Genomic DNA, 21950 nt, shown 5'->3' with positions numbered 1-21950 from the left:
AATCCCTGACCATCCACATAAAGTCATTCTTGATGAGATCCCAGAAGTTCTGATAAAAGAGGAATGATAACTCAAGTTCTGTCAATAAAAAATTTCAGTAGGCAAAAATAAAATAAAAAACAACAATAATAATAAGAATAAACAACCCCAGCAGAAAAGAACTTGGCATTGTCCGGATTTGAACCGGAGATCTTCCGCGTGTTAAACTGACGTGCTAGACCAACTACACCACAACACCTTTTGATTTTGTTAATGCAACAATATTATATATTTTGTTGAGACAATTATGACATCACTATCAGCTGGACAAAAAGGAGCAAAATCAATTTGTGGTGGCGTCCGAGTTCGAACCGGAGATCTTCAGCGTGTAAAACTAACGAGAGAGAGAGAGAGGGAGAGAGAGGGAGAGGGAGAGGGAGAGAGAGAGGGGGGAGGGAGAGAGAGGGGGAGGAGGAGAGGGATGGGGAGGGAGGGAGAGAGAGAGAGATCAACTTTTTGAGTCCACCCTTTACAACCTTCCTAAGGTTTCTAATTTTAAACTGCCACTTACTTGGTCAGTTTGTAAGGTGGCAAGGGGAGTTTAAAACATGCCTCACACCCAACATATCAGGGTTCGCAGCTCCCGCCAAAAGGCACGCAGCTGGTTTTCGAAGGAAAAACTAATAACTTTCCAGTTTAGTGGGTGAGTCCTACATTATTGTGAGCTAAGATTTTACTAGGAGTTAACATTCAGACATAGATTAGAGATGTCCTTACAAGAACGTTTGTTGCTGGGTTCTACAAATGATAAAAAAATACAAGCAATATAAGATGAAGGATACAGAGACAGAGTATTTTAAGCCTGGACAAACTTGTCTCTAGGAAAATGGGGGCAAGCCCTGGCTTCAATGTACTGGAACACAACAATCTCCAAAAAAAAAAGCATATCGACTTGTGAACAACAGCAAACAAATTATAGCAAGACAACATCTTCAAGCACCAGAACGCACCACATTGCATGTATCATTCAGCGATACAAACTCGGGAAGAACAAACCTAGTCCAAAAGAAGATGAAGGAACATATAGGTGCATAACAAGATGAACTTAACACCACAGCACTAGCTAGTTTCCACAAAGCAAACAAAAGGAGATGGACTCAAACACAGATGCAATTTCTTCCTGGCAACAAGCGATCCATCATCACTCAGCTGAGCACATCACTGACATTCACTGGCTCAATCAATACTTCAGTCATATTTATCAGAATAAGAGCTGTCGCACGGATAAACATGAGGAAGAAGGTCCTGTACTAATAATTCCAGCCAAAGCTGAGATTGCCGGGTGTTAATGGTGTAGCTCGAGAGGAGCTGAAGGATGGTGAAAGGAGGTTTAGCAACGGGTAGCCTGATGGGGTTTGGGTTTAAGAAGGAATGCATGCTGCCTATGGCTTCACAGACGCACTCTTCTCTCTCTCTCTTCAGGTCATACTGGTAAATGTCATGTAACGAATCTGTAGGCTTGACGTAGTAGATGCAGTTGGCGATGACGGAGGGGAACTTGTCCGCACTGACAGACAGGCTCCTGCGGTAACCGATGAAGATGGCACGGCCACCAATGCCCTCCACCGGCTCGAGCTCATCGCTGTCGGTGTCCAGCGTGAAAACTTTCAGGTGTGGCTGCACGTTGACAATCGCCAGAATCTCTCCGGCAGATTCGACCAGGAAAATGCGGTTGGCATTACTTGTCCAGGAAAGATCGGCAAACCCCATACCCATCGAAGGTTTTTCTTCGTACATCTTGTAAGTATCAACGTCGAACAGCTTCATCAAACGGAACATCTTATCAGCCAAAGCAACCGGAAGCGGTGCCGCCCTTCTATGCCAACCGTCTGCGGCATAGATACCGCCGGCGATGGCCAGCGGCATCACAATCTGGCATGAGCTCGCAACTTCTTCATCCAAATCTGGGCTGAAATCGTCGCTGTCAGGAACAGCCATGTATCGTTCGCAAGTACCACCATCACAGACCAAGATGAGGGTGGGTGGAGAACCGAGGTCCGCAGAAGAGAGCGACGGCCCGAAAATGCCGGTGAGAGCAGCGGCAGCAGGATCCCTGCGGGAGGGCACGGGCGCCTTGAAGCGGATCATGTGGCCGGTGAAGGGGTTGAGGACGACCGCACGGTGAGGGGGCTTCTTGTCGGCGAGGATGAAGAAGCCGCCGTGGGTGGTGGCGACGAGGCAGTACCGGCGGAGCAGAGGCAGGTCCAGGCGGACGACACGGCCGCTGACGGTGTTCACCAGGAGGCGTGAGTCGCTACCCAAGTGGAAGTGCTCGTCGACGACGATCCACCGGCACGGCCGGAAGCGGGGCTCGGAGGAGTCCTTGGGGTCGTCGGTGGCGGAGCGTCAGCTCGGGCAGACGGCGCGGAGGCCCATGTAGAGGTCGAGGTCGTTGGTGTCCAGGAGGCGGTCGGCGATGCGCCGGACGAGCTCGGGCGGGAGCGAGGACCAGTCCGCCATGGCTGGATGGATGAGAGGTTTCTGGCTGCTGTGGGTAGGAATTCTGAGCGTGGGTAGACGAAGGTTGGTTAAGTAGGGGTTTGAGTGTGGAATGTGAAGGCAGAGCGGCGGCATTGCGACGGGGCGCATGCGTTGGCGATTGGGGGCGCGAGAACCGAAGGGTGGCCGTTGGCCTGTTGGGGTTCAAATTCAATGGGGCGGGAGTGCATGGCCACCATTGGAGCAGCTCTCTTGGAAATGACAACAATGGGCGGTGCCGCCTCGTTAAAATGACTGATTAAATGCATTTGAATGAGAAAAAGTATTAGGAGAGGTGCCTGAGATGAAACTTGAATGACAAAATAAAATTTGAATGAGAGAATGCATTTTCAAGGTTTTTTTTCCCTCTCTTGGAGTAACTTTTATCTTCAAAATGAAACTTGAAATGCTGAATCTACACAAACCAATTTGCAAGAGGCAAGAGGTACGTACTCCAAAGTTTGCAGGAATCGTTCAATGAATGGAACGGGGGCAGGTTGTCTTCTGGCTCCAAAAAATACTGCAGTTGGCAGAAAATGTGAAAATCCATGCGCACAATGCAATTCCACTCCGTATATGTAAAATAAAATATAGTTAGTGCTCGAATAATGGTTAGCAGCCTGAAAAAAGTACTTCAAGATGATCTTCGCATATGCATAGTTACGTTGATTGTTGAAAAATTACAGAACACCACGCGTATCACAAGTCACAACCCACGTTATATTTACAACGGCAATCTCTGCATGTTCGGACACATTATCAGGAAACAATCTTCACGTCAGTCTCCCGTCCATCTACCAGAGCAGATTCAGCAATCGGCACACAGCCAGAGCAAGCACAGCTATATTATGTGTACATGTATTTCTTGGCCTTTTTGCATTCGACAGACATCTTCCCGGAAGCAGCAACTGTGATATGTGGTTGTTTAGGAAGCTTGGGACACTGGCACTAGACATTTCCATTCACGCTGACCGTGGGATGACTGACGGTGGGCTTCTGGAAGTCCCTTACCACCGCCGTCCCATCGCTGCCATCGTTGCTAGCCCTCCAGGACCGGTCCTTCTTCCGCTGGGGTTTCCTGTGCTGCTTCTGTGATGCCTGGTGCTGCTTCTTCTTTCCAGTGGCATTGGACCCTTCGCTGGCGGCCAAGTCGAAAGACTCGAGGTCACTCAAGAGCTGCCTCATGTCTGGACCTCCTGTCATATCATCCTGTTCATCGGAGTCGTCACTGCCAGATTCGTCAACTGCTGAAGCAGTCGGACCTTCTGCTGCTGCAACAGTAGATTCTCTTGTTTCTACTTCATCGTCTGTGACAACACCAGGAGGGAGTTCGTAGTGTGGGATTTTGCCGTCGATGTAGTCCTTGAGTATCTGCCTAGCAGCCCTTGTCTCGTCAGGCAGCCCGCCATGGCTGACATGGCCCCGAGACGCGCAGTATGCCCGCAACAGCTCAGCTGCAGTCGGTGGCCGAGATTGTGGTTCGTATGGCTTTGGCTTTGGCAAGGTGATCTTGTAAATCTGCTCCAGGACGTCTCTTGGGACACGATCTGCCACCACCTGGATAGCTTCCCGGTGCTTTGTCATCCTATCAATCGGCAAGACACCGCATGACACCATCTCATGCCTTGAGCTTGAGAATGAAGGGAAGACCAGACCAGGACAATCACACAGCATGAGCTCTTCAGAGATTATCAATGTCTGGAAATGTTTTGTCTTACCAGGTGTGTGAGTAACACCGGTCTTCTTCTCACCAACCAAAGCATTTATGGTGGAACTCTTCCCAACATTTGGATAACCAACAAATCCAGCAACTACATGTTTAGCCACTGATGAAACGGAATCAGTAGAACTTGCTTCTTGTTCCCCTTTACTAGCTGACGTCCTTCTTTGTGCTGCGATAGATTTCGCTTCAGCTTGCAACCTCATCAAAAGTTCTTCCCTGCCAGATATCTTGGTATCCATATCAGGTGAAGCAGAATCTTGTTCACCACTCGACATTTTTCCTTCTAATGTGGCAGTAGCAGCTTTAGCAGACCAGAAAACATGAAGAATATCGTGCTCCTTGAAATAATCTGCCCATATTTTTCTGTATTTAGGCCAAATGTACAAGGACGTCATTTCATAGTCATGCTATATAGTGCAACAAATTAATCACAATGGACAAGGTGCAGACCTGATATTTAAAGGTAGTAGATCAGCCTTGTTGACAAGGAGCATTGTTCTCTTGTGTTCATCAAGTTCCTTTGCATATACCTAGTACAAATAAGACTCATCAGATCAAGAAAACACTGCAGAATCCGCAATAGAACACATTAGGTACAACAACTGGTTTTGGTGTCAACACATAAACCTATCATGAATGCACAACAGTAGATTCAGATTAGCATATTTTACTTTTGTAGCAGAGAACATGGAAAGTTCATCTTAATATGGAGAAAAGAAAAACAAGACTCGGATCACAGATCATGCTAGCAAGATAATTTTAACAGATAAGATCTATGAGAAGGTTGAATTATGTATGTTTGCTCATGATAGACAGAAAACCTGAATTTGCTTCAGCCACAAATACAGGAAACAAGCACATTCTAATAATATAGCTGTTGCAAGCTTCCAACTTGCAATACTTGCATCAGAAGCATGTAGTCTCCGAATGAGAATTCATGAACAGCTCTCTGGACCAATTTTACTACTATTGGCTTTCATGCACAAAACTGGACACTGACAGGAACATGATAAGAAGTACCTCAAGATCAGGACACCGGTAGAATAAGGGATCTCGAGCATCAACTACCATGACCAGCTTCATGGAAGAAAGAAAACAGTAGTCAGTACTTCTGCATGATATTCATTGTGAGTTGCTTATCTTCAATCAAGGTACAGTAAATGGATTGAGCATAACAGAGTAGCATATTTAAGGACAGGATATACAGTAAATAGAGCACAACAGAGTAGCATATTTACAGGATAGGATATACAGTAGTAAGAGTACAAGTTATATTAATTCAGCGTCAATACGCAGCACAGAAAGAGCATGTGTGACCTTACAAATGCATCTGCCACTCATTTCTTAGAGAATACTCCCTCCGTTCCAAATTACTCGTCGCAGAAATGGATGTATCTAGAACTAAAATACATCTAGATACATCCATACTTGCGACAAGTAATTCAGAACGGAGGGAGTATAACACAGCGGATGGGGTCAAACAAAAAAAATTGTGCTAACACCTAACAGTTGGGATCACAAGACCAGTAGGCAAGCAGTGAATCACAGGATTTATGGGTGACAATGGCAGCAAAAGTGGAGCATTACTCACCAAATCACTGCGTTCAATTACTCTCCAGAGCTGTCTCCAGATGTCAATGTTCTTCTCGAAAGGTGTAAGGACAAGCTTGTCATTCTCTTCCAATCTAAGTACAAGAATTGATCAAAGCATTTAATATGTCAAATGGCACAATAAGACACAGCAAGCACCACATTTGTAAGAAAAATTACTGTCACAACATACGTAGTAGATGTACACTGATGCTCGCGCACGTAATCCATGAGAAGAATCCATAACACAAATGCTCAAAACATGGTACTACTACCATCTACCAAATACCATTACCAGTTCCATACAAAAATCAATGGTACAGCTAATAAGTTTAGCTGAGATTATCAGTCCTATAACATGCATTTTGCAGCCGAATTCTCTTCAAACTAGAAAGTTCCGAATCATAAATAAACCGAGTAAAAACACAACTCGGTACCAACCTCGCAAGATTCCTCCGCCACTCAAGGAACGCCTGCCTCTCGCTCGTGTCGAGCTCCTCCGCGGTCATCCGGTTAGTCCACGGTGGACTGCAATCACGGGCCACACACACAGTCAGATCAAAACCACAACCCCTAATAAACTCAAAACAACAGAACAACTAAAGCAAGAGCAATCAGGGGCACTCACCGCCTTGGAACCCCCAGGCTGTTGGCGTGCAGCGCTTCTTGCTCCTTCCGAAGCCTTCGCCTCTCCTCGGCTGTCTCTCCCGTCGCATCCCTGTGCCCAATCACTCAATCCAACCATTTCAGACCAAACGCCATTCCAACCAATACAGCCCGGAGCCAACGAACATGTCTCACTGGAGGGAGGGGAGGCGGCTCACAAGTCGATGATGAGGTCGGAGGAGGAGGCGGAGGCGGCGGCGGCGAGGGCGGAATGGAGGCGGTCCTCCTCGGCGGCGCGCTGGAGGACGGCGTCGATCTCGCTGACGTCGATGACGGACTCGAGGGGCGGCGCGCGGCGGCGGGAGGAGGAGGCGAGCGCCTCGCCCCGCTCCTTGGCGGCCGCCGCCGCCCTGTTCTGCTGGCGTATGAGCGCGCGGCCCAGGTCCTCCGCCCCCTTCCCGCCCTTCTTCCCGCGGCCCGCCATCGCGTGGAGACCAAAGGCACCGACCCTTGAGCAGGAACCGTCGGAGAAACCGGCGGCGAGAGGCTTGGAGGCGGAGCGATAGGCGGGGCTAGGGTTTTAGCGAGGAGGAGGGGGGAGGAGGAGGAGGCGTGCTGGAGGAAGAGGACGATGCGACGAAGAGGAGAAAAGGTCTGGCAAATGGGAGTCATGGAGTTCGTTTTCTCCTGTGGGTGAGCCTCTGACGCCCGGGCCCCACCTGACAGAGGGCGTATGTGCTGACGCAGCCCACCAGCTAGAATCTCTGCCCCTAATCTCTACTCCTAATGTCTGAGTTGATAGTCTCGCCTCATTCCGGTTAATCCTTCCTCACTGATTTTTATCCCACCAATACATTTAAACCGGATTTTATCCATGATCTATTTAAACCGATTTTATCTGCCAATAAGATCAATTTTTTGTAGTATTTGATAACTTTTATATGGAAAAGAATAAATCATGATCAATATTTAATCAATTTCTGAAGACTAAATCTCTAACTAAAATGGCAAACCGTACGTCATTTCCTTCCTTCGCAGTCCAAACATCTAACAAAAGCATCGCGCATGCCCTCGATCATCCCAGAAAACAAATCCTCTCGATTCTGATTTTTCTTTTTATTCTTTTCAATCCTCACTCGATCTGAATCCAGACAACGGGTTTTGTCTCCCTTCCAACCCATCACGCCCGTTCTGCAAGCCCCCACGAACTACCCAGACATGAGGGACATAGCAAGGGCCCGTCCCATTGTACGTGGCCAACTGCGGGCGTCCATTTCCGTGAGCCTGCCGCCACCGTGGCCGTGATGGCCCTCGCCCGCACACCTCTCGCGAAAGCCCTCCCCATCGGTTCAACTACAAAAAAATTCAAAAACAAAGTACTATTATTGGCTAATGCAGTATACATGAGATTATGCGATTGATTGAAATTTCATAAAACCAAATGTATAAATGCAAACTTACTGCAAATATAACACACTCGTCTCATCAAAATAAGAAACAATCATCACCTAGCTGTGACACACCACAAGGAGGTTAGCAACAAAACAGACCCACATATCTGAATAATTTCATAGTTTTTGTATAATAAACATAGAAATAAACAGATCCACACAATCATCCATTATCAAGCACAACAAAGTCCATAACCAGAGTCTCATCAGTGACACATGCATGTGTACCATTCTTCTGAGCAACATCCTTTTAGCAACAAGATGAGCTCGTCGTAGGAGTCGTCTTCGACAATATGTTGCTTGAGGTTGTTCATGAACTGCAATAGAGTGTAGAATGCAGTATCCTGGAGGTGAGTGATGCTTCTATGGTGCCACACAACCTCAGTCAAGTACCCTTCATCATTCATGATTGTCAGGAGGGTAGTGAAGTTAGGTGGTTGAAGGTTCAGGATCCCGTGGTAGGGGTTTATCTCATTCCACGAGAAGCAGACACTAGTGCTTGTCTGCCTTTAAGATAATCGTAAAATCCTAAAGTATAAGCTCGGTGGTACAGAGATTCAAAACGCATTCTAAATGGTAAAGTAGGTTCATTTTTTTGTTAAGCTAGCTATTGTCAAATGCATTTGAATGTAGTTGTTATTTCTTGTAAGTGAACAAGGAGAATTTACCTGGCCACGACTAATGTCACAACCCTCAAAGGCTTGTGGTCCATCACCTGGATCCCAATGCCACAAACCATGTGTATTATCAATAAAAATATTCAAGTGAACTAAGACCAAAAGGTTGCGACAGATAACTGAAACCCCTTTAACCAGTATAACAAAAAAAAATCTAGGACTCATTATCTGTCGAATCCCTTCAACCAAACTGATAGCGGGTTTCATAGAGAACTAAACATCGGTTTGGTTGAAGGGATTCGACAGATCTTTCTAGTTTAATAAGGCATGGGTTTTTTATACTGTTTAAAGGGGCTTTAGTTATATGTGGCAACCTTTTGGTCTTAGTTCACTTGAATATTTTTATTGATAATACACATGGTTTGTGGCATAGCGATCAGGCGAGGGACCACAAGCCTCTGAGGGTTGTGACATCAGTCGTGGCCAGGTAAATTCTCCTTGTTTACATACAAGAAATAACAACTACATTCAAAAGCATTTGACAATAGCTAGCTCAACAAAATAAATTGGAACCTACTTTACCAATTAGAATACATTTTGAATCTATGTATCACCGAGCTAATACTTTAAGATTTTACAGTTATCTTAAACGCAGACAAGCACTAGTGTCTACTTCTCATGGAATGAGATAAACCCCTACGACGGGATCCTGAACCTTAAACCACCTGACTTCACTAGCATCATCACCATCATGAACGGTGAAGGGTACTTGACTAAGGTTGTCGAGCACCATGGTAGCATCGCTTACCTTCAGGATACTGCATTCTCCACTCTATTGCACTTCATGAACAACCTCGAGCAACATACCGTCGAAGACAAGCCCTACGACGAGCTCGTCATGTTCCTAAAAGGATGTTGGTCAAAACAATGGTACACATGCATGTGCCACTGATGAGACCCTGGTTATGGACTTTCTTGTGCTTGATAATGAATGACTGTGTGGATCTGGGTTATTTCTATGTGTTTTGTGGCTGATCTCCCCGTGTTGTGGGGCTGGTAGGTGATGATTGTTTCTTATTTTGATGAGACGGTGGTGTTGTATTTATAGTGATTTTCATCTATATATTTGGTTTTATGAAATTTCAATAAGTTGTAGAATGTCGGGTATATTACAAAAGCCAATAATAGTACTTTATTTTTCGAATTTTTTATAATTGAATTATTTGGCATGTTAGGTATATTTTGTGGCAAAGGAAGCTGGATGGAGAAACTATATTGGTAACTTATCAAAAGTGTATTCCATAAATTCTCAAATTTTGAATTTGAGATAGTTTTAAATGGAATAATTTTACATGAATTTGATTGGAAGTTTAGCATGCAAAGTTAGAAACCTTTGCACTTTTTTGGATGGTGGAAATTTCCTAAGATGTTAGTATAATTTAATCCTTAGAAATAATTTTATAGTAGGTCCTTTATGGCACTTCCCATGCCTAAATTTAAAGTGGAATTTAAAACATGCCACACCTCGTATGAAATAAAGCACTCAAAATGTTACTTTCAACACAAAACCTAGAAACTATAGCAATCACTAAGACCATGTCCAAGTCTTAAGATAGAGCCCACCTAATAGAAACACTTGTACATGTGAACCATCATTTTTTGTAAAATAATAAATTTTAGTTGATTGTACAAGTGTTGTGTTATTATATATCTCATTGTATTTGCTTGGCTTTCGGTGGCCGAGCCAGGAACCGTCACAATATATTTCTATGAGTATGAAAAACCTTACTGTGTATAACTACCCAAAAAATACCCCAAGACGTCATGTGAAAACATACAAAATATTGCTTAACCGCACAATAAATCAAACAGTTTAACTCAGTGTTTAACGATGCAAAAAAAAGATAAAACATGAGGCAAACTACAAATAGCAATACATATTTTCACCTAGAAGATACAACCAATTTGCATATACTGCCTCTGTTGGCCTATCAGGAGGGATTATTACTATATGGAATGGCAGTCTCTTTACAGGATTTGTTGTCAGCCAAAATACGTACCAAATCACCGTGAGATTATCATGCAATCTATCTGGGAACATTTTCTACATCAGCAATATTTATGGACCCTGCCACAATGATGACAGAACTGAATTTTTTGATTGGCTGAGCAATATAGATGCCTCTTAGATGGATCATTGGATTTTAATGGGTGATTTCAATCTAATAAGGAGCCCACTTGACAGAAACAGACCAGGAGGAGACACCAATAATATGCTTATATTTAACAGCCTACTCCAACAACAGGATCTTGTGGAAATACCTATCAAGGGTAGGAATTTCACATGGTCTAACATGCAGGACTCTCCACTACTGGAAAAGCTTGACTGGATTTTTACTTCTGCCAACTGGACCCTGACATTCCCAAATACTTTAGCACACCCACTTGCTAGAGTCACATCAGATCATATTCCTATTCACATTCAGATAGGCAGTGATATTCCAAAATCCTCTATATTCAGATTTGAAAATTATTGGCTTGAATTTGATGGGTTCTATGAGACTGTTATTCAATGTTGGAACAGAAATTAACAACTGACAAACTCTGCCAAGGATACTGATGCCAGGTTCAAATGTCTCAGAATGGGTTTAAAAAATGGAGCAAAAATCTATCAGAACTTAACACTAATATTTCTGCTTGTAACTATGTTCTATCTATGATTGATGGCATTGAGGATCAAAGGAATCTGAGCACTATTGAAGCAAACTTCAGAACTATTATCAAGAATCACATAGCCAAGTTATTGGAAGTCAAAAGATTATATTGGAAATCCAGGTTTAAGATGAGGAGTATTCAGGTTGATGATGAAAATACTGAATTTTTTCATGCCATGGCTACCCAAAGCTACAGGAAGAATTTCATAACTTCTCTACAAGATGAAGATGGGACTCCTTTTCAAAATCATGATCACAAGGCTGCCATTATTTGGAAATCATACAAAGATAGATTGGGAAAAGCTATCAACCCCCCTATGTTATTCAACCTTGAGGAACTTATTCAGCCTAAAGATCTATCTGAACTTGAGGCCCCTTTTTCCATGGATGAAATTGACCAAGTTATTAAAGACATCCACTCTGACAGAGCACCAGGACCTGATGGGTTTAATGGCTTATTTCTGAAGAAATGTTGGGATATCATCAAACAAGATATTTACACTATGATCTGGGATTTTTTTGAAGGGAACATTGATATTCAGAGCATTAATACTGCTTTTATTACTCTCATCCCAAAGATTACAAACCCTATTAACATGAATGATTTCAGACCCATTTCCTTGGTCAGCCTTCCTCTCAAAATCATCACAAAACTTATGGCCAATAGAGCTCAGAAAATCATTACCTCTGTCATTCATCAGAATCATTATGGTTTCATAAAAGGAAGAAATATCCAGGACTGCTTGGGATTTGCATTTGAATACATTCATCTATGCCATCAGTCTAGAAAACCTATCATCATACTCAAACTTGATTTTGAGAAAGCTTTTGACAAGATTGAATACAATGCAATTATTGCCATGTTGAAAGCTAAGGGATTTGGTCCAAGATGGATAAATTGGGTAACCAATATACTCAATACTGCATCAACATCTGTCCTGTTAAATGGTGTTGCTGGGAAAAGATTATATGTAAAAGAGGAGTCAGACAAGGAGATCCTCACTCTCCACTTCTATATATCATTGCTACTGATCTTCTTCAGTCTATTATTAATGCTGCTTGGGCAAATGGTGAAATCACTCTCCCCACAAATCAGGCATATGGCCTTGACTACCCTATTATTCAATATGCCGATGATACTTTATTGATCATGCCTGCTGATGAAGAGCAACTCAGCCATCTCAAATACCTGCTTAATCTATTCAGTATGTCCACTGGGCTATTTGTTAATTACAGCAAATCATCCATGATTCCAATAAATATGGATCAACAATCAATCAACAATCTTGCAAACTCTTTTGGTTGTAAAGTTGAAAGCCTTCCATTCACCTATCTTGGGCTACCTATGGGCACCACCAAACCCTCTGTTCATGACCTCATCCCAGTTATATCTAGAATTGATAAGAGATTATCAGGGGTTGCTAGGTTCATGAACCATTCTGGGAGACTCACTTATGTCAACTCTGTTGTTGCTTCAATGCCTATATTTGCCATGTGTTCTCTTAAAGTCCATGTCACCATTCTGGACCATATGGATAAATCAAGCAGACATTTACTCTGGTATGGAAATGAAAACAATAAAGGTGGTAAATGCCTGGCCAGCTGGGAGATGATATGTAAACCCAAACAACAAGGAGGACTAGGGGTTTTGAATCTTAGAGAACAAAATAAAGCTCTTCTCATAAAGCACTTGTTCAAGTTCTATAACAAAGTGGATGTCCCATGGGTAAAATTAATCTGGGAAGCTCACTACCACAACAATGAGGTCCCTCATTACAACAGGAGCAAAGGATCCTTTTGGTGGAAAGATTGCATGAAAATGTATGACTTTTTCAAGGAAATGACTACTTGTGACATAAAATCTAGTTGCACTAATCTGCTATGGGATGACATATGGAATGGTGATATTAGGAAAACTAAATACCCTGAGCTTCACTCTTTTACCCAAAAGGAAAGCATATCAATCAAAGAAGCCAAGAAACTGGGTAACCTTTACAGTCTGTTCCAACTTCCACTCTCCATTCAAGCCCATCAACAATTCCACTTACTATCAGGAGAACTAAACAATATCAGAAACTCAAATGATAAGGACACATGGACCTTCAACTGGGGTAACAATAAGAACATTACAAAGAAGATCTATGGATACCTTATGAATGGTGAAGATGCAGCTGACACATTTAAATGGATATGGAAATCGATCATGTTGTCTTCCAAGACATAAATTTTTCTGTTGGCTCATGCTAAATGACAGAATAAATACATGTGAACTTTTGACCAGAAAAGGCATGCACCTGGATTCCATTGTATGTGTTCTATGCAACAATGAAGACATGACTCATCTTCTATTCACTTGTCCATTTAGTCAAGGTTTCTAGTGGAACATTGGATTTGAATGGAATTCGGATATGGAGATCAACAATATGATTATTGATGCTAAACACAGATATAAAATTGACCACTTCATGGAAATCATGATTCTTTGTTGCTGGAGCATATGGAACCAAAGGAATGGGATGATCTTTGAAGGGATACCTTGCTCAATAAATGATTGCAAGATTGACTTTGTCAGATATTTCAAAATGACCATGCTGAGGGCTAAACCCACTCTAAAAGAGGGCATGTCTTCATGGATAGACAATATTTAATTATTCAATAATTTCCTTACTTTCCTCCCCCTAGATTGTATCTTCTTGGTTGTCCCCCCAAACAACCAATTGATTATGTAATTTGGATACTCTCTTTATAAATGAAAATGACTCACAGTAGGGGATTTACCCTACTGTTCTTTGGTCAAAAAACAAATAGCAATACGGGTATGAAAAAGGCTCTAGGAATTCCTTTCTTTTAAGGCGCATTTATGTTATATCTATAATATTTAGGTCTAGATCCTTGAGCTACAACCTAAACTTATCGCTCAAGATCTATATATTTCTACATCATAGATGGTCGGCACATCATGGACAATGATATTTTATAAGTACTTACATTTCTAGATAGCTTTAATGTTATGCCTTCATTGGTACGGTTTTCAACATTCACTCATGTTTGCAATCTTACTCGTGTATCCTAACAACATTAGCGTGTTTTCTTCACCTTGTATCAAGTGTATCTATGTATTTGTCTAAAGCTTCAAGTTGCATTTATTGCTTATGATCCATTTTTTATATTAGAGATGCTGCCGTATTGTATGTATATTGATTTGTATAGATAACACACATTTTTCGAGATTGCTTTCAAGTTATGTCGTCGCTGGTAGGGTTTTCATAATTGTCCCCTTTATTTCATTTCTACGATTTTACAACAAGAATTTGTGCAGGAAATGATTTTAAGTGTTTGAGACTGACTAGTGGCCTACGTCAATGCACATGCCCTCTGCCAAGTGGGCCCTCGCGGTCAAAGGCTCACCCACATGAGAAAATGAACTCGATGTCGAGAACATATCATGTGAAACGAGAAAATCTATGCACCTAGTTAACCATGTGATTTTGAGCCATTGGATGGAAATCTGAGGAATGTGGTCGCGCTGGAAGATGGATTGTTGGCATATTTGAAAATTTCTCCTCTGTTTGAATTCAATCCACACGCTACATCTTACTCTCACATCCATAAATATATTTGTTTAATTTTTTGTTCTAGACATAAAAAGGGTTATATTTTTTTAACAAAATGTTTGATTTTGGATGCGTTCTGGCTATAATCTTTGTTTTGACATTATGTTTGAAACAAGACCAATACTGATTAATATTTTTTTGTTTCACTTGGAACTTATGAATGTTGCGGTCAAGTCTCAAAATAATAATAATAATATCCAACATTAGCCTTGTTTTGAACATCTCATAAAAACAAACATGATGCTCAAACCAAATCTAAATTAGGATATAAGGTTCAACATATATGGTCATTCATATGTTTGAAGAAAGAAATTACAAATATGATGAGAGGAGAAAATGGTGGAGTGTGGGTTGATTTTTATAATGCGTGAGGGTTTTGTTGCTAATGTGCCAACAATCCATTTCCCAGCTAGCTTACATCTGTCAGATATACATCCAATGGTCCAAAGTACCTTGGTGCACCCGGAGCACATATTCCTTCACTTCATTTGATATGTTCACACTACACCCACTTGTGTATGTACACAACATTCTCCATATAAAATTTTGTAAGATTTCACAAAATATTTGACTATAAAATTTGTTGTCAAGCTTGTATATGGGAGACCTTCAATGTCTACAGTGACGTTATTATGGTAGCAGATGGATTATAAGACATAATAGCATATTTTAGATAATATACGGTTGATCATCTATGGTACTGTCTTGCATGCACACCTAGGTATCTAATTTACTCAGCCAAATCCATGCACCACTACGTCAAAGAAATTTGGAGAAATCCCTAGAATATGATTTTACTATAATAACTTTATGTTTTACTTATAGAAGTCATCATGATGATAATTTGTTCTTTTTCAGGGTGGATCATGATAATTTCTACAACAGTGATAGGGCAAGTTATGAAAGATTATCTCACATCTATGTTGTTGTCTGTTTTGAGATGGATATCAAGGAACATGGGGTTGTGGCTCAGGTAAATGCAGAAGAACACAAAGCATTGGCTCCAGGGATTTGTATTGACACCGAAAAATGTTTAGGCAAGGAATACTGAGATAAAATTATGTTTTACTTCAATTTCTGTAACTATTCGATATCCCGGAGTCCATCTTTCACTATCATAAGTACATGTGCAGTTTGGCTCAAGCTGTATATTAAGGAATTGTCTAGAAATTCCAAATCATGTATAGTAGACAATATTATATTTGTATAAAAAATATAGCTAAGTAACAAGAACAATATTTGCTAGTCCTATTCTAGATTCCAGCTACAACTCGATATAAATGGTCGTATTCCAAGAAACCATTGGATGAACTTGAAGAAACACATGCACCAGATGCCACATCAAGCACCAACATATTTCTTTTTTACATAATTCTGATGACTCCATATTATCGCTAGTGGTAAAAAATCCAGCTAGAACCGGATGATGGCACTATCGTTGGTGAGAACCGACTTAATTAAAATCCGCATTACTAATTTTATAAATTGCTTTTTAGTTCCCCTGTCTCCGATTATCCCCTACTTGATCAGGATGTTAGAGGTAACGATCCTTAGCTATCGGCGGAGAAGAATGCCATCCTACAAGCCCCATTTTCTTACAAAGAAGTTTGTGAAGCTATCTCATAGATGGATCAGAATAAAGCGTCGGGACCAAATGGGTTTGATGAGGAGTTCTATCAGTGCTTCTTGCGAGTCATAAAAAAGGATTTTGTGCCTATGTTTGTTGAATTATACAATGGGGATTTGGCTTTGTATAATTTCAATTTTTTTGTATTATTTCCATTCTTCTAAAGCGACAGCTAATCGGACGGTGATCGCTCACAATGTGTATAGAACGACACAGACGACGTACATGCCAGGGTGACACATCCTGGAGGGGATTGTTGTATTACATGAAAGGATCCATACGTTGCGGTCGACAAAACTTGACATAGCTATCTTCAAAGTAGATTTTGGAAAGGCCTACAACAAATTTAAATGGCCATTCTTGCAACAATATACGCAAATGAAAGGCTTTCCAACAAAATGGCGTCAATGGATTGACTCATTTGTTTCAACGTTGGAGCCTCCTCATTCCTCTATTTCCTCTTCACATTGCCCTCTAATTCTTTTCAACGAGGGCAGAGGCCAAATGCTTTCCCCTTCACCCTCGACATTTGTTTGTACCTTTCCTGGGCTATCCCATACTACAACATACAAATGAGCAATGATTTAATGCTCAATATTATATGCAAATATGGCATTTAAAATGACGACAAGAGTGCTCACATACTTGTTAATGGTAACACTGCTAGGAGATGAGTTCCTTACTTGCTCCAAAAACCTTCCTCGACGGTTGGAACTCTCTTTTGGTCGCTTCCAATACTTTACACTAGTTTGACCATTCTTGGCGACCGCATCCAGAGTAGTATAATGCCATGCCAGCAACACAGAAGGCTTCTTCATTGATATAGTTTGAAACCGGAGATGCTTTCTTCGTAGAAGATTGGGAGGCATGGAATTGATCCAATTTCGCATCTTTGCTCACAGCATCCGACCACTCAGTGTGCTCAACAACATTTAATGAAGAGAGAAGTCTCTACTATTTAAATCATTGGTCTCAACTGAATCTTGCATCATACCCCTCAAGGAGGATTCATTATTAACAAGCAATCCTCTGAAATACGTAAAAGCATCACTACACACAAATATTACACAATTGCCACCATTGTTCTACTAACACCTTGCATTGAAGCAAACAAATCAAAGGACAAAGGAAGGAGGTTTATTTACCAACTTTGCATGTCACCAAATGCTTCAAAGTTCGAAGGCGCCAATGCGTCGACATCTGCTTGAACAAAGTGGGGAGTTGAAATTCGGTTTCTTCCTCCATTTTGTATTGTTCTTCGCTACGGTTGGGCGACCAACACAGTGTGGTGGCTGCGGGGGAGGTCGGAGGATGGAGGTGATGCCTGACAGCAGAGGGTCTATAGCCTGTGCGGTTGCATCGTCGATGGAAGATCCAACGAGGTGGTGTCCTCGGCAACATGATGTTGAGGGGGGGGGGGTTGCGCGAAATAGTATGGAGGAGTAGGATGAGCGGGAAGCGCATGATCTCGTGGGACACCGGAGGAATGGGATGTAGGGGTCGTGTCGGAGTTCATGGTGTCATCGACATGTCATGTGGTCAAAAGGAGGTTGTGCTACGATGAGGTATGTCAGGTGGCGTCGCGGGCGGGAAGAGGGGAGAGAGGGGAAATGTCGCTCATGCCAAGTAGCAGTTTTCGGGATGGAGTGCGCTCTAAATGTCCCTCTCCCCATCCTCCAAATATTGAGGCAGGTCTTGATTCGGAGTTCCCTCCAAACATATGGCAATTGGAGTGGTGGATGGCGACTCTGCTAGAACGACTTTTTTGGGGTCAAAGTTACCATACATGTTATTATGTGTTTGGCTTGATATGACAACTCTGCTAGAGTTGATCTAATGCCACAAATTTCCTCATGAAGTATTAGACTAAAAATTGTAAACAAGCTACATAAGGAAAGAAGACAAGTAGTGTTTACTATTTCAAGTATGATTACTTCGAATTTTTAACTGAAATGAAGAAAATAACTCCTGGTTTCTTAAAAAAAACTATGGAGAAAAACAATCAAACTTAAATGCCCTGTAATTAAAATCGAACCCGCAAATTCCCACTTGGTAATAAGCAGCCTGAGGGCGCCTCTAGTGCAAATCCCTAAAACAGACACTACAAATTTCCTCAAACGTGTCCGGACGTGGTACCCGGACGAGATGCGGAAGGAAACCATCCAAAGCTATTTGCAAATTTCGTGAGAGAAATTGCAGTGGGAGAAAGAAGGAGAGGGCAAGTGGGTGCGTGGTCCCTGTATGCATCGCTGCTCCTCTTCCTTTTGGAGGAGAGAGAGGGAAGAACAGAATGTGTGGTAGCGTAGGCACGTGGTAGCTTTTTGTTGGTCAAGAGGATGTTCGAACTCCCGCATATCCCCCTCACGGTTGTTCCCAGGATATCGGGATTTCGAACATGCGGACTGGTCCATGGACATATGAGTTCGTATTGAATGACAAAAGCTGATCCAAACATTGTGGTCCGGATATATACGTGGACTTTGAAGGTCCGCTTTAGAGATACTCTTAAGCAACGATATTATCGGTAACCTATACTCTAGTCAAGACGGCAAAGATATGTGTGGTCATTGCAGAATCTTTCCAGTTTACTAGTATAATACAATACGGTACTATTTCAATATTCAGTCCACGATAGCTTGTGTGACCGAGCATCAAAGTAAGACTGAGCATTCCGCCTATCGTGATAGCAAAGAGAAATGTTCTCCGCGGTGCAAGTTTTCGTGCGACATGGAAACTTGGTTACAAGTTTCAGTTCCCACACGCTAAAAACCAGCAGCTCTGATCATAGAATGCGCACTAGAATCAAAGTTTAAGGCAAACCTCATGTGGTAACTGAAGCAAACAGTAGCGAATACTGATGACTAGAATCATACAGTAGTTTAAGACAAACCTCATGTGGCTCCTGAAAAGAATGGCATCCGCTGGCATCAGTCGCCTCCCCTGGATCGACCTAGCGTCCCATGCATGGCTGCGGCCAGCTGCAAGCAAAACAAGTCATCACGATCCACAAAGTGAAGAAGAATAACAAAGAGATCCGAACAAAGGTAACTGAAGCTCACCATCGCAGAACATGGATCTGCTCCTCCTCGTGCTCCTCCTCTACCCTGCGTCCAACCTATCCTATCGGTCAAAGTTCATCAATACAGCACGAGCACCTGATGAAGTGAGGTAGAAGTTGAACTGAACCCTTACAGATCTCGGAGGAAGACGGCTGGACGAGCAAGGTAACGTATGGGCTGCTGCGGCGTCGGCCCGGTGCCTCTCCCTGACGTACGGCCACCGCGCCGCACCAGAGAGATTCGGCATCCGCTTGCATCAAGGCCCCCCTGGATCATCCTAGCGTCCCATGGCTGCAGCCTGCCAACAGCAGAAATCATCACGATCCACAAAGCGAAGAAGAACATCAAAGTTAAATGGTCCATTACCACCGCTGAACCCGGATCTGCTGCTCCTCCTGATCTGCTGGCTGCTCCTCTGCTCCCCGTCTACCCTCTGTCCAACCAATCCGATCGGTCAAAGTTACTCAGTGCAGCACGCGAAAGTTACTTCGTGCAGCACGCGAAGAAATGAGGTGGAATACTTACAGATCTATGAGGAAGAAGGCTGGACGAGGAGGTGTTGACGGCGGCGGCGGCGGCCGAGGAGAAGCACCCGGCGACCCTGTGATGCCTCCCGGCCAGGCGGCCACCATGCTCCGCCGCGGCGCCGGGCGCCGGGTTCCAAGCGTGTAGCCCAGCCACCAGGCGCTCGCCAACGCCAACTCGGGATCCAGCGGGAGGGAGGCCGTGCCTAGATGGAATTCTAGCGGGACGGAAGGGATCGCGTCGAATGGAATTGGAGATTTGGGGTCCTGGCCGGCCTCGTGGGTATAGATGGGTGCGACGCGGTGGCTTTGAATAAATTTGAATGGGCAGGCAAGGCTGGAAATCTGAATAAATTTGGTAGGTAGGCGGTGGCTTTTATCTAGCACAATTAATCACGCAGTGAATTACTAATAGGCAAGTAATAAATGTACTACTAGAAGATTTGCATGCGTATATATATTTCTAAGAAAAGATTTGCATCCATATATTGTAACCCCATATATATTGCAAGTAATAAATGGTGCAATATTTAGTTTTAATCTATCACAATTAATCACAGGTGAATTTATTGACAGGTAATAAATGTACTAGCAATATTTCCATCTGTATATTTCTAAAAAAAGATTTGCATCCATATGTTGTACTGAGTAGTGGTGCAATATTTGGTTTTTAGCTATCACAATAAATCACATGGTGAATTATTAGTGGGCAAATAATAAATGTACTAGCAAGATTTGCATCCGTATATTTCTAAATAAATGCATCCATATCTTGTCTCTACTCCTAAGGAAGCAGTTGGTAGTCTCGCTTCCAGGTTTTTTTTAGTCCCACCTCCCACAGTTTTTTTCGTCCTAAAAAATCTACGAAATTTCGTAGGTTAACCAGGGACAACTCCCACCTCCCAGGTTTTTTTTTCGTCCCACCTCCCATGGTTTTTTTGGTACCTCGTCCCACCTCACACTAAGCCGCCACGAACCGCAAAAACCGCCTACCTTAGCCAAATCAACAAATCTCTCTCATTAATGCAATTTTTTTTAGAAAACAAATAATAGATTCTTTCCTACCTTAGCCAAATCAACGGATCTCTTCTATTAATGCAATTTGCTTTAGCAAACAAATAATAGATTCTTTCCTACCTTAGCCAAATCAACGGATCTCTCCCATTAATGCAATTTGCTTTAGCAAACAAATAATAGATTCTTTCCTACCTTAGCCAAATCTACAAAATCTCTCTCATTAATGCAATTTGCTTTAGGAAACAAATAATAGATTTTCAGGAAACAAATAATCTCTAATCTCTAATAATTTCTACTCCTAATGAAGCAGTTGGTAGTCTCCTCACACCTTCCATGGTTTTTTTGGTACCTCCTCCCACCTTCGCTGATTTTTTTCATAGATTTTTTTTGTCCCCTCCCCTCACTTCATCGGTTTATTTTCGTGTCACCCTCTCACACAACGAAAAAAATCTAAACAGATCAGAACTTTCTATACTGGCGCAAGTTATTTAGTAATGTAGAATCAATCACGAAAAATCTCTAAAGATCGAATCTAAATTAATTAACCTTACCTTAAATCACTCAATTACATTAATTAGAAAACAAATAATTGATTTTCAAAAAATCGCTCAATCACGTAAACCTTACCTTAACTCACGGATGGTAATCAATCTCCAAACAAAGGAAACAATACATCGAGGGAGCAGTAAATAAACTCCCTTTCTTATGACATGTATATGACCTTTCCTTCCCTCTATGTTGTCGAGCGTTCTTGATTCTCGAGGCCGATGCTTGGGCTGCGTCACTAGGTCGCGACGGTGCTGGAGGACGAGGACGGCGAGGCCGGGTGCCGCGGCACCGCGTTGGCCGCGGCCGGTGAAGGGGGCAAAGAAGGGCGGCTTCCCTGGCCCT

The 21950-nt window shown here is 42.5% G+C and overlaps 1 protein-coding gene and 1 long non-coding RNA gene across 2 annotated transcripts; both read right to left on the bottom strand.

Annotated features, from left to right (window-relative positions):
• Positions 1 to 3147: 3147 nt before the first annotated feature.
• Positions 3148 to 7092, bottom strand: LOC125507589 (GTPase LSG1-1-like). The gene is made up of 7 exons (XM_048672129.1): positions 6655 to 7092; positions 6459 to 6548; positions 6272 to 6358; positions 5832 to 5925; positions 5261 to 5317; positions 4691 to 4770; positions 3148 to 4603 (listed from the first exon to the last, which is right to left on the bottom strand). Exons 1-7 carry the CDS (start codon positions 6918 to 6920, stop codon positions 3466 to 3468), a joined length of 1812 nt encoding a protein of 603 aa, XP_048528086.1. The 5' UTR covers positions 6921 to 7092; the 3' UTR covers positions 3148 to 3465.
• Positions 7093 to 16683: 9591 nt separating this feature from the next.
• On the bottom strand, positions 16684 to 20454 carry LOC125507590. Its single transcript, XR_007282925.1, has 6 exons — positions 20044 to 20454; positions 19885 to 19951; positions 19652 to 19816; positions 19519 to 19579; positions 17105 to 19437; positions 16684 to 17018 (listed from the first exon to the last, which is right to left on the bottom strand). It is a non-coding gene; the product is annotated as an uncharacterized LOC125507590 (long non-coding RNA).
• Positions 20455 to 21950: the final 1496 nt, after the last annotated feature.

This window comes from Triticum urartu, chromosome 5 (genome assembly GCF_003073215.2).
Source record: "Triticum urartu cultivar G1812 chromosome 5, Tu2.1, whole genome shotgun sequence".
Taxonomy (NCBI): Eukaryota; Viridiplantae; Streptophyta; class Magnoliopsida; order Poales; family Poaceae; genus Triticum; species Triticum urartu.
This window is presented reverse-complemented; position numbering and strand designations above follow the sequence as displayed.